Genomic DNA, 13,420 nt, shown 5'->3' with positions numbered 1-13,420 from the left:
CAAAGCACCAGCTCACTTAAATTCAGGTTCCTCCTCAGGCTTGAAGAGATCTCCAGGAGTGGTGACTCTCATCTGCTCCAAGATGAACCCACTGTGGACCCTCCTCTTTGTGCTCTCAGCCCCCAGAGGTGAGTGTCTCTGGATCAGACATGGGCACGTGGGGAAGCTGCCTCTGAGCCCATGGGTCACCGTGCTTCTCTCTGTCCACAGGGGTCCTGTCCCAGGTGCGGCTGCAGGAGTCGGGACCCAGCCTGGTGAAGCCCTCACAGACCCTCTCCCTCACCTGCACGGTCTCTGGATTCTCATTAACCAGCAATGCTGTAGGCTGGGTCCGCCAGGCTCCAGGAAAGGTGCCGGAGTGGCTTGGTGGTATAAGCAGTGGTGGAAGCACATACTATAACCCGGCCCTGAAATCCCGGCTCAGCATCACCAGGGACACCTCCAAGAGCCAAGTCTCCCTGTCACTGAGCAGCGTGACAACTGAGGACACGGCCGTGTACTACTGTGCAAGAGACACAGTGAGGGGAAGTCAGTGTGAGCCCAGACAAAAACCTCCCTGCATAGAGGCCCGTGCCCACCAGGGGGCGCTCAGGACTCAGTACAGAGCAGCGCCCAGGAGCAGGTGCAGAAGCAGCGCTGGGCTGTGGGAGGCCTGGGGGGGCGGATCCTCCTAGAGATTCTCGTTCCTCCTCCTGCCCAGGAGCTGCACCATAGACCCTCTTCTGTGTCCTGGTGTTTCATTGATATGGTTTATGTCACTCTCAGACAACTGTGTGTGTATATCTATTTTAATTTTTCCTTGAATCAAAGACAGCTTTATGCAAACACACACACACACACACACACAAACACACACACACACACACACACACTACTCAACGGCTAAAATTTTTTCTCCTATATTTTCCTTCAATCTAAGGAACTCAGTAAAACACTTGACTCTCGTTAATTTCAAAACAGTTAACTCCTGAAGGAAATATAAGATATTCAAACATTTTAATCTTTGTTTCGTTTTTGTACGTGAGGAAGGAAGAGACCCAACCTCCTTCTGCCTGTGAAACTGCACGCTTAGAATCTGGAGCGAGCAGTGTGAAAGGCTCTGGCGTCAGAGGTCCCAGTGCTGCACATGCGATGATTCTCGTCATTCACAGATTCTGTACTATAGTCACCTACACGCTCGCTTTTATTAGTGTCTTAGCATAAACACTGTTACCTTGTGTCCTTATACAGACATTGACAGTATGGCCGGTTCACTGAGCCACTCAACACACACATTCCGGGTGAAGGCAATCAGGGTGACGCCATCTCGCCTCAACCTCTCTGAAGTCCACACTCATTCTGAGCTTATGTCTGGATCATTCATAAGGGGAAATACAGAGGTCTTCAGGTGGATTTGTCGATGGGGTCAACGTGGAGCCCACCACCACGTGTCCTCTCTCCCATCACAGTGACCGTCACTGGCACAGGGACAGGAAGCAGGAGCTGTGCTGGGCTCAGCCCTGAGGAAAGACCCAAGGACTGAGAGGGCGAGGGGCTGAGCTGACATGGGCACGGGGCAGGGGAGGGGGCCATCAGGACAGAGACTCTGGGCTCAGAAAGGGGGACCTGCCCTGGGATCTGGTTCCAAGCCTCTGGTAGACACACTGCTTTCCCACCCTTGCTCACCAACTATGTAAATTCAGAAGACGCCCATGGGGATCCTGGGGTGACCAGGGTGAGTGTGACCACAGCCTCTCTGGACTCACAGGGAAAGAGCTCCTCAGTGCACATGCCTCTTCAAGCTCCAGAGTAAAACCCACCCCTGGGCTGTGGGAGCTCAGCCCTCTCTGCTCACACAGGATGGAGGCCTCAGTGAAGGCAGAGCTGCTGTGTAGAAGCTGAGGCTTTGGGGTCTTCTCCTCTGCCTGGTGGCAGTTCCCCAAGGGGGAGGCCTCAGGCATCAGACACGCATCTGTGGGGATTATTGTGCCAGCAGGTGACTGACTGGGTTTGAGTCTTCCTGTCCCCGGGTGTCCTGTCCCAGGTGAAGGTGCAGGAGTCGGGCCCTGACCTGCTGAAGCCCTCACAGACCGTCTCCCTCACATCTGCTGCCTCTGGTTACTCCATCACGTGGTTATGGAGGGAGCTGGATCCACCAGGCCCCAGGGAAGGGGCTAGAGTGGATGGGAAGCATATATTATAATGGTGACACTCACGACAGCCCCTCCATCAAGAGCCACACCTCCATCTCCAGGGACACGTCCAAGGACCAGTTCTCTCTGCAGCTGGGCTCTGTGACCTCTGTGGACACAGCTGTGTATTACTGTGCAAGAGACACAGTGAGGGGTGTCAGTGTGAGCTCAGACACAAGCCACCCCCCTGTGGGCCCGGCAACAACCAGGGGCCTTGTGGGACACACGAGCACAAGGCTGAGCCCAGGAGCAGGTGCCCCGGGGCTGGAGGGGATTCCTGTGAGAGCCTGTGCTTCCCTCTTCCTGCCCAGAAGCCCACCAGAGACCCTCCTCTGTGTCCTAACGTCTCACTGCTGGCCTTTATGTCACACTCGGCATACTGAGGGAACCTACATGTGTTTTGCAGTTTTGATTTTCTGTTGAAGTAGGATGGATATTTACATGCACATTTAATACTCAAGATTTAAGGATAATTTCTGGGTTTATGTTTCTTCTCCTCAATGGATCTCAGCATACACCTGAGGCCCATCCCCATTTTCTTGGTGAGTCTGAATCTTGAAATTTATGAATGTTCTGAGAAGACACAGGAGATTTTCAGTTGCTATAATTTTTGTTGTTTTTTTGTACATGTGGAAGGAAGAGACTCCCTCTCCTTCTTTCAGTGAAACTGCACACACAGGTAGGATTCTGCAGTGTCCAGTGTTGTAGGTGCTGGTGCAGAGAGACCCAATACTGCGTATTCAAACATCCTCAGTATTCAGATTCCTCATTTGCAAGATCACCTACTTTTTAGCTATTATTAGCATCATGAGACATACACCATCATTTCACAGTCATTATGGACATTTGCAATGTGGACTGTCTTTAAATCATCCAACACACGCATATTTCTACTTGAGGGCAGTCAAGTCCATTCCCTCATGTTTCATCCAATCATGTAAATCAGTCTCCTTCACGTTCACTTTACTGACATAGTTTCACATTTTAGTGCTCCCTAGTTGACAATTTCCCCTTTAAAACGACCCCGTGTGTGGTCCTCAAGCACAGGCTAGTGTCTCTAAGCACCCATTGCTGCAAGCTAACTTTAAATAGGAAATATCTTTCTCACAAAGTTTCATTCAGGCAAGATTGGTACTTCTGGGCATGTCACCTTGACATTGATGTCTCAAATATAAATACTATTTTTCAAAGTGGGATTCAGATCTCAATTTTTGTTACTGGAGGTAGCCTTGGAAACTTGGTTCAGTTCCAAATACAGATGGCAAAATGGAGATTTATGGAGATTTATAAAGCCTGGCACTGTTTCCACTGTTTCCCATCTATTTCCCATGAAGTGATGGGACTGGATACCATTCAGGCATGACTTAAATCCCTTACAATTATGCAGTGGAAGTGAGAAATAGATTTAAGGGACTAGATCCGACTGGCAGAGTGCCTGATGAACTATGGACTGAGATTTGTGACATTGTAAGGGGACAGGGAGCAACACCATCCCCAAGAAAAAATAAATGCAAGAAAGCAAATGGTTGTCTGAGGAGGCCTTACAAATAGCTGTGAAAAGAAGAGATGCCAAAGCAAAGGACAAAAGGAAAGATATTCCCATTTGAATGCAGAGTTTCAAGGAATAGCAAGGAGAGAGAAGAAAGCTTTCCTCAGCGATCAATGCAAAGAATTAGAGGAAAACAGTAGAATGGGAAAGACTAGAGATCTGTTCAAGAAAACTAGCGATACCAAGGGAACATTCCACGCAAAGATGGGCTCAAGAAGGACAGAAATGATATTAAGAAGCAAAAGATATTAAGAAGAGGTGGCAAGAATACAAAGAATTGTACAAAAAAGGTCTTCACGACCCAGATAATCACGATGGTATAATCACTCATCTAGAGCCAGACATCCTAGAATGTGAAGTCAAGTGGGCCTTAGGAAGCATCACTAGGAACAAAGCTAGTGGAGGTGATGGAATTCCAGCTGAGCTATTTCAAATCCTAAAAGATGGTGCTGTGAAAGTTTGCACTCAAGAAGACAGCAAATTTGGAAAATTCAGCAGGGGCCACAGGACTGGAAAACTCAGTTTTCATTCCAGTCCCCAAGAAAGGCAAAGAATGTCAAAGAATGCCAAAGAATGCATTCATCTCAAATGTTGGCAAAGTAATGCTCAAAATTCTCCAAGTAGGCTTGAACAATACGTGAACCGAGATTTTCCAGATCATCAAGTTGGTTTTAGAAAAGGCAGAGGAACCAGAGATCAAATTGCCAACATCTGCTGGATCATCAAAAAAGCAAGAGAGATCCAGAAAAAAATCTATTTCTGCTTTATTGACTATGCCAAAGCCTTTAACTGTGTGGGTCACAATAAACTGTGGAAAATTCTGAAAGAGATGGGAATACCAGACCACCTGTCCTGTCTCTTGAGAAATCTGTATGAAGGTCAGAAAGCAACAGTTAGAACTGGACATGGAACATACTGGTTCCAAATAGGGAAAGGAGGCCGTCAAGGCTGTATATTGTCACCCTGCTTATTTAACTTATACAGAGGACATCATGAGAAACGCTGGGCTGGATGAAGCACAAGCTGGAATCAAGATTGCCGAAAGAAATATTGATAACCACAGATATGCAGATGACACAACCCTTACGGCAGAAAGTGAAGAAGAACTAAAAGCCTCTTGATGAAAGTGAAAGAGGAGAGTGAAAAGTTGGCATAAAACTCAATAATCAGAAAACTAAGGTCATGGCATCTGGACCCATCACTTCATGGCAAATAGATGGGGAAACAGGGGAAGCAGGGAGAGACTTTATTCTGGGGGCTCCAAACCCACTGCAGATGGTGACTGCATCCATGAAATAAAAAGACGCTTCGCCTTGGAAGAAAAGTTATGACCCCGGGGCGGTCCTGAAATGGCGGAGGAATAGGACGGGGAGCCCGCTGCCGAGTCTGTGACGAGCCATGGAAGCACAGAGGGTCACATAACTGGGAAGAAAAATAAATGAATATTTAAAACCTACCTATTATGAGCCCAATGGTAACTCCCCCAGCGGAGAAGCAGCACAGACGCCTGCATCCACCACTAGCAAGCGGGGGCTGGGCAGGGAGGCTCGGGCTGAAGTGCTTTTTAAGAATCGGGCCGGAATGCTGCGAGCATAACCAGAGCGAACTAACTTGGGCTAGCAAACCAGACTGTGGGATAGCTACCACACGAAAAGCTCTAAGATAAGACACCACCAGGACCGCGCACAGAACAAAGGACGGAACAGAAACAGCCGGCTGCAGACCATCCCCCTCTGGTGACAGGCAGCCAGAGCCGTAAGGCTGGAAGGGGACAATCACAACCCTAGAGAGACATCATCTACCAAACTGCAAGCAGGCTTTTCTGCTAACTAAGACTTCTTGGGGTTCTGGACAGTCACCATCTGCCTGAGAAGGGACACCAGCGGTACACCCAGAAAGCTGAGCAGCAGGGCCGGGAAAGGCGATAAGTCGCAGAGACTGTGCTCACCAAACACCTGAGCTACTCGATCCTGGGAAGGGCACAAAACGCAGGCCCAACCAAATCTGCGCCTCTGAGGGCTACGTGAGAGCCAAGCCTGAGTGGCTTAGACCAGGGAGGTGCATGCAGCCTTGGGCCAGCCTCAGACGGTTCCCGGCGGAGCAACGCAGAGCCTGAGTGGTGTGCGCCATGTGCAGGGGCAGGCCCAGCGGGGCTGAGACACTGGGATCACACGCCAGTCTTATTTGTGTGCAGCATCCCTTCCTCCCCACAGCGCAACTCAACAAGTGAGCCTAACAACAACAACAAAAATGTATCCACCACCACGCCCTTGTGTCAGGCTGGAAATCAGACACTGAAGAGACCAGCAAACAGAAGAAGCTAAACAGAGGGAACCGCCTTGGACGGGACCCCACACTGCCCACAACACCAGAGAAACTCCCAGATAGATCTTTACCATTTTTACGACCATTCTCTTTTTCCTTTTTTGTTGAGGTTGTTCTTTGATTGCTTTTTCTTCTTTTCTTTTTCTTCTTTTTTTTAACTTTTTAAAATTTTTAAGTCCTCTATTTCTCCTTTAATTTTAATTTTTATAACCTAATATTACTTTTCAAAAAAAAACAAGACCCTATTTTTAAAGCAAACGCTGTATATATTTTTTTGTGGTTGTTGTTGTGTTTTAATTATTCTTGTGGCTTTTTGTTTTCCTCTTCTTCTTCTTCTTCTTCTTCTTCTTCTTCTTCTTCTTCTTCTTCTTCTTCTTCTTCTTCTTCTTCTTCTTCTTCTTCTTTTCCTTAATATTGTATTTTTGAAAATCCAGCCTCTACCCCAGATTTTTAATCTTTGCTTTTGGTATTTGTTGTCAATTTTGTACATTTAAAAACCCAATCTTCAGTACCCAATTTTACCTGAGAGTGAGATTACTGGCTTGACCATCCCTCCTCCTTTGGACTCTCCTTTTTCTCCACCAGGTGGCCTCTGTCTCCTCCCTCCCCTTCTCTTCTCTATCCAACTCTGTGAATCTCTGTGTGTTCCAGACAGTGGAGAACACTCAGGGAACTGGTTACTGGCTGGATCTGTCTCTCTCCCTGTCATTCCCCTCTTTTACCCTCCTGGCCACCTCTGTCTACTTCCTCCCTCTCCTCTTCCCTGTATAACTCCGTGAACATCTCTGAGCGGTCCAGACGGTAGAGCGCCCATAAGGAAGTGACTACTGGCTAGCTTGCTCTCTCCTCTTTTGATCCCACCTCATCTCATTCCAGTCACCTCTAACTATACCCTCCCTCTTCTCTTCTCCATGTAACTCAGTGAACCTCTCTGGGTGTCCCTCAATGTGGGGAAACTTTTCATCTTTAACCTAGGTGTTTTATCATTGGTGCTGTATAGATGGAGAAGTCTTGAGGCTACTGTAAAAATAAAACTGAAAGCCAGAAGCAGGAGGCTTAAGTCCAAATCCCGAGAACATCAGAGAACTGACTCCAGGGAACATTAATCGATTGGAGCCCATCCAATGCCTTCATACCTACACTGAAACCAAGCACCACCCAAGGGCCAACAAGTTCCAGAGCAAGACATACCATGCAAATTCTCCAGCAACACAGGAACACACCCCTGAGCTTCAATATACAGGCAGCTCAAGTTACTCCAAAACCATAGACATCTCATAACTCATTACTGGACACTTCATTGCACTCCAGAGAGAAGAAATCCAGCTCCTCCCACCACAACTCCGACACAAGCTTCTCTAACCAAGAAACCTTGACAAGCCACTGATACAACCCCACCCACAGCGAGGAACCTCCATAATAAAGAGAACTCCACAAATTCCCAGAATCCAGAAAGGCCACCCCAAACGCAGCAATATAACCAAGACGAAGAGACAGAGGAATACCCAGGAGGAAACAGAACAAGAGAAATGCCCACCAAACCAAACAAAAGAGGAAGAGGTAGGGAATCTACCTGAGAAAGAATTCAAAATAATGATAGTGAAAATGATCCAAAACCTTGAAATAAAAATGGAATCACAGATAAATAGCCTGGAGAAGATGCAAGAAAGTTTTAACAAGGACCTAGAAGAAATTTAAAAGAGTCACTATATAATGAATAATGCAATAAGTGAGATCAGAAACACTCTGGAGGCAACAGATAGTAGAATATCAGAGGCAGAAGATAGGATTAGTGAAATAGAAGATAGAATGGTAGAAATAAATGAATCAGAGAGGAAAAAAGAAAAACGAATTAAAAGAAATGAGGACAATCTCAGAGACCTCCAGGACAACATGAAATGCTCCAACATTGGAATCATAGGAGTCCCAGAAGAAGACAAAAAGAAAGATCATCAGAAAATACTTAAGGAGATAATAGTTGAAAACTTCCCTAAAATGGGGAAGAAAATAATCACCCAAGTCCAAGAAACCCAGAGAGTCCCAAACAGGATAAACCCAAGGCAAAACACCCCAAGACACATATTAATCAAGTTAACAAAGATCAAACACAAAGAACCAATATTAAAAGCAGCAAGGGAAAAACAACAAATAACACACAAGGAGATTCCCATAAGGATAACAGCTGATCTTTCAATAGAAACTCTTCAGACCAGGGGGTAATGGCAGGACATACTTAAAGTGCTGAAAGAGAAAAACCTACAGTCCAGATTACTGTAACCAACAAGGATCGCATTCGAATATGAAAGAGAATTCAAAAGCTTTACAGACAAGCAAAAGCTGAGAGAATTCAGCACCACCAAACCAGCTCTCCAACAAATGCTAAAGGATCTTCTCTAGACAGCAAACACAAAAAGAACAAAAACAACCCGAACCCAAAACAATAAAGTAAATGGCAACGGGATCATATTTATCAATAATTACCTAAAACGTACATAGGTTGAATGCCCCAACCAAAAGGCAAAGACTGGCTGAATGGGTACAAAAACAAGATCCCTATATATGCTGCCTACAAGAGACCCACGTCAAAACAAGGGACACATACAGACTGAAAGTGAAAGGCTGGAAAAAGATTATATATTGCACGCAAATAGAGACCAAAAGAAAGCAGGAGTAGCAATACTCATATCCGATAAAATAGACTTTAAGACAAAGGCTGTGAGAAGAGATAAACAAGGCCACTACCTAATGATTAAAGGATCAATCCAAGAAGAAGATATAACAATTATAAATATATATGCACCCAACATAGGAGCACCGCAATATGTAAGACAAATGCTAACAAGTATGAAAGGGGAAATCAACAATAACACAATAACAGTGGGAGACCTGAATACCCCACTCACACCTATGGACAGATCAACTAAACAGAAAATTAACAAAGAAACACAAACTTTAAATGATACATTAGACCAGTTAGACCTAATTGATATCTATAGGATATTTCACCCCAAAACAATGAATTGCACCTTTTTCTCAAGTGCTCATGGAAGCTTCTCCAGGATAGATCACATCCAGGGCCATAAATCTAACCTTGATAAATTAAAAAAAAAAAGAAATCATTCCAAGCATCTTTTCTGACCACAATGCATTAAGATTAGATCTCAATTACAGGAGAAAAACTATCAAAGATTCCAACATATGGAGGCTGAACAACACGCTTCTGAATAACCAACAAATCACAGAAGAAATCAAAACAGAAATCAAAATATGCATAGAAACAAATGAAAATGAAAACACAACAACCCAAAACCTGTGGGACACTATAAAAGCAGTGCTAAGAGGAAAGTTCATAGCAATACAGGCGTACCTCAAGAAACAAGAAAAAAGTTAAACAAATAACCTAACTCTACACCTAAAGCAACTAGAAAAGGAAGAAATGGAGAACCCCAGAGTTAGTAGAAGGAAAGAAATCTTAAAAATTAAGGCAGAAATAAATGCAAAAGAAACAAAAGAGACCATAGCAAAAATCAACAAAGCCAAAAGCTGGTTCTTTGAAAGGATAAATAAAATTGACAAACCATTAGCCAGACTCATCAAGAAACAAAGAGAGAAAAATCAAATCAATAAAATTAGAAATGAAAATGGAGAGAACATCAACAGACAACACAGAAATACAAAGGATCATAAGAGACTACTATCAGCAATTCTATGCCAATAAAATGGACAATGTGGAAGAAATGGACAAATTCTTAGAAAAGTACAACTTTCCACAACTGAACCAGGAAGAAATAGAAAATCTTAACAGACCCATCACAAGCACAGAAGTTGAAAGTGTAATCAAAACTCTTCCAGCAAACAAAGGCCCAGGTCCAGACGGCCTCACAGCTGAATTCTACCGAAAATTTAGAGAAGAGCTAACACGTATCCTACTCAAACTCTTCCAGAAAATTGCAGAGGAAGGTAAACTTCCAAACTCATTCTATGAGGCCACCATCACCAAAATACCAAAACCTGACAAAGATGCCACAAAAAAAGAAAACTACAGGCCAATACCACTGATGAACATAGATGCAAAAATCCTTAACAAAATCCTAGCAATCAGAATCCAACAACACATTAAAATGATCATACACTATGACCAAGTGGGCTTTATCCCAGGGATGCAAGGATTCTTCAGTATCCGCAAATCAGTCAATGTAATTCACCACATTAACAAACTGAAAAATAAAAGCCATATGATTAACTCAACAGATGCAGAGAAGGCCTTTGACAAAATTCAACATCCATTTATGATTAAAACTCTCCAGAAGGCAGGAAAAGAAGGAACATACCTCAACATAATAAAAATATATGACAAACCCACAGCAAACATTATCCTCAATGGTGAAAAATTGAAAGCATTTCCCTAAAGTCAGGAACAAGACGAGGGTGCCCACTTCCACCGCTACTATTCAACACAGTTCTGGAAGTTTTGGCCACAGCAATCAGAGCAGAAAAAGAAATAAAAGGAATCCAGATTGGAAAAGAAGAAGTAAAACTCTCACTGTTTGCAGATGACATGATCCTCTACATAGAAAACCCTAAAGACTCCACCAGAAAATTACTAGAGCTAATCAATGAATATAGTAAAGTTGCAGGATATAAAATCAACACACAGAAATCCCTTGCCTTCCTATACACTAATAATGACAAAGTAGAAAAAGAAATTAAGGAAACAATTCCATTCACCATTGCAACGAAAAGAATAAAATACTTAGGAAGATATCTACCTAAAAACTTCCCTGGTGGCTCAGAGGTTAAAGCGTCCACCTGCCATGCAGGAGACCTGGGTTTGATCCCTGGGTACGGAAGATCCCCTGGAGAAGGAAATGGCAGCCCATTCCAGTATTCTTGCTTGGAGAATCCCATGGACAGAGGAGCCTGGTGGGCTACAGTCCACTGGGTCGCAGAGAGTCAGACATGACTAAGCGACTTCACTTTCACTTTCAAAGAAACTAAAGACCTATATATAGAAAATTACAAAACGCTGATGAAAGAAATCAAAGAGGACACTAATAGATGGAGAAATATACCAAGATCATGGATTGGAAGACTCAATATAGTGAAAACGAGTATACTACCCACAGCAATCTACACATTCAATGCACTCCCTCTCAAGCTACCAGCAGTATTTTTCACAGAGCTAGAACAAATAATTCCACAAATTGTATGGAAATACAAAAAACCTCGAATAGCCAAAGCAATCTTGAGAAAGAAGAATGGAACTGGAGGAATCAGCCTGCCTGACTTCATGCTCTACTACAAAGCCATAGTCATCAAGACAGTATGGTTCTGGCACAAAGACAGAAATATAGATCACTGGAACAAAATAGAAAGCCCAGAGATAAACCCACACACCTATGGACACCTTACCTTTGACAAAGGAGGCAAAAATATACAATGGAGAAAAGACAATCTCTTTAACAAATGGTGCTGGGAAAACTGGTCAACCCAGTAAAAGAATGAAACGAGATCACTTTCTAATACCATACACAAAAATAAACTCTAAATGGATTAAAGATCTAAATGTAAGACCAGAAACTATAAAACTCCTAAAGGAGAACATAGGCAAAACACTCTCTGACATAAATCACAGCAGGATCCCCTATGACCCACCTCCCACAGTAATGGAAATAAAAGCTAAAATAAACAAACGGGATCTATTTAAAATTAAAAATTCTTCTGCACAACAAAGGAAACTATAAGCAAGGTGAAAAGACAGCCTTCTGAATGGGAGAAAATAATAGCAAATGAAGCAACTGACAAACAACTAATCTCAAAAATGTACAAGCAACTTATGCAGCTCAACTCCAGAAAAATAAATGACCCAATCAAAAATGGGCCAAAGAACTAAACAGACATTTCTCCAAAGAAGACATATGGATGGCTAACAAACACATGAAAAGATGCTCACCATCACTCATTATCAGCGAAATGCAAATCAAGACCACAATGAGGTACCATTTCACACCAGTCAGAATGGCTGCGATCCAAAAGTCTACAAGCAATAAATGCTGGAGAGGGTGTGGAGAAAAGGGAACCCTCTTACACTGTTGGTGGGAATGCAAACTAGTACAGCCACTATGGAGAACAGTGTGGAGATTCCTTAAAAAATTGCAAATAGAACTGCCTTATGACCCTGCATCCCACTGCTGGGCATACATACCGAGGAAACCAGAACTGAAAGAGACATGCGTACCCCAATGTCATCGCAGCACTCTTTATAATAGCCAGGACGTGGAAGCAACCTAGATGTCCATCAGCACATGAATGGATAAGAAAGCTGTGGTACATATACACAGTGCAGTATTACTCAGCCATTAGAAAGAATACATTTGAATCAGTTCTAATGAGGTGGATGAAACTGGAGCTGATTCTACAGAGTGAAATAAGCCAAAAAGAAAAACACCAATACAGTGTACTAACACATATATACGGAATTTAGGAAGATGGTAATGATAACCCTGTATGTGAGACAGCAAAAGAGACACAGATGTTTAGAACGGACTTTTGGGCTCTGAGGGAGATGGAGAGGGTGGGATGATTCGGGAGAAAGACATTGAAACATGTATACTATCAGGTAAGAAACGAATCGCCAGTCTATGCTTGATACAGGATACAGGATGCTTGGCGCTGGTGCACGAGGATGATCCAGAGAGACGACATGGGGTGGGAGGTGGGAGAGGGGTTCAGGATTGGGAACTCATGTCCACCCGTGGCTGATTCATGTCAAAGTATGGCAAAACCAATACAGTATTGTAAACCCAAATAAACTAAAAATAAAACATTCTTTTAAAAACTAATACAATATTGTAAAGTAAAAAAGAATAATAATAAATAACAAAATTTAAAAAGACTTAAAAAAATTCAGTGATTATTACATGTATATTTTCCTCAAATTTTAGAATATGGAGTGAGTAAACATTAGCTAATCAGAAAAGAAAACAAATACGACTTTGTGTCTGACATCTACGTGGTCCCTGATGGGTGGTGGGCATTTGAAGAGTAAAGGTAAGCAGCTCCATGGGATTAAAGTCTCTTCCCAAAATCTGCCATTGTTCCCTGACAGCATCTTTTTCCCTGCCAGCCCTTGTCATCATTTCATTCCTCAAATGACAGTCTGCCTGGTCTGGGGAGGGGGACCCCAAGAGGGGCCTGAGTTCTCTGAGGGCACAGTCAGCACCCCCTCACAGGGGGAGCCCCATAGACAAGACTGCTAGTCACTGCTTTCTGCATTTTATACAGAGGTCCCTCCCGTATGCAAATATCCACTCAGGTCACAGCGTAGAAACAAAGCACCAGCTCACTTAAATTCAGGTTCCTCCTCAGGCCTGAA

The 13,420-nt window shown here is 43.6% G+C and overlaps 1 gene segment (V, D, J or C); it reads left to right on the top strand.

Annotated features, from left to right (window-relative positions):
• Positions 1-44: 44 nt before the first annotated feature.
• Positions 45-817, top strand: LOC114109090 (immunoglobulin heavy variable 4-38-2-like). The segment is given in 2 exon segments: positions 45-128; positions 211-817. Coding segments are annotated over 2 exon segments (510 nt in total).
• Positions 818-13,420: the final 12,603 nt, after the last annotated feature.

Source organism: Ovis aries, chromosome 18, assembly GCF_016772045.2.
Source record: "Ovis aries strain OAR_USU_Benz2616 breed Rambouillet chromosome 18, ARS-UI_Ramb_v3.0, whole genome shotgun sequence".
NCBI classification, from domain to species: domain Eukaryota; kingdom Metazoa; phylum Chordata; class Mammalia; order Artiodactyla; family Bovidae; genus Ovis; species Ovis aries.
This window is presented reverse-complemented; position numbering and strand designations above follow the sequence as displayed.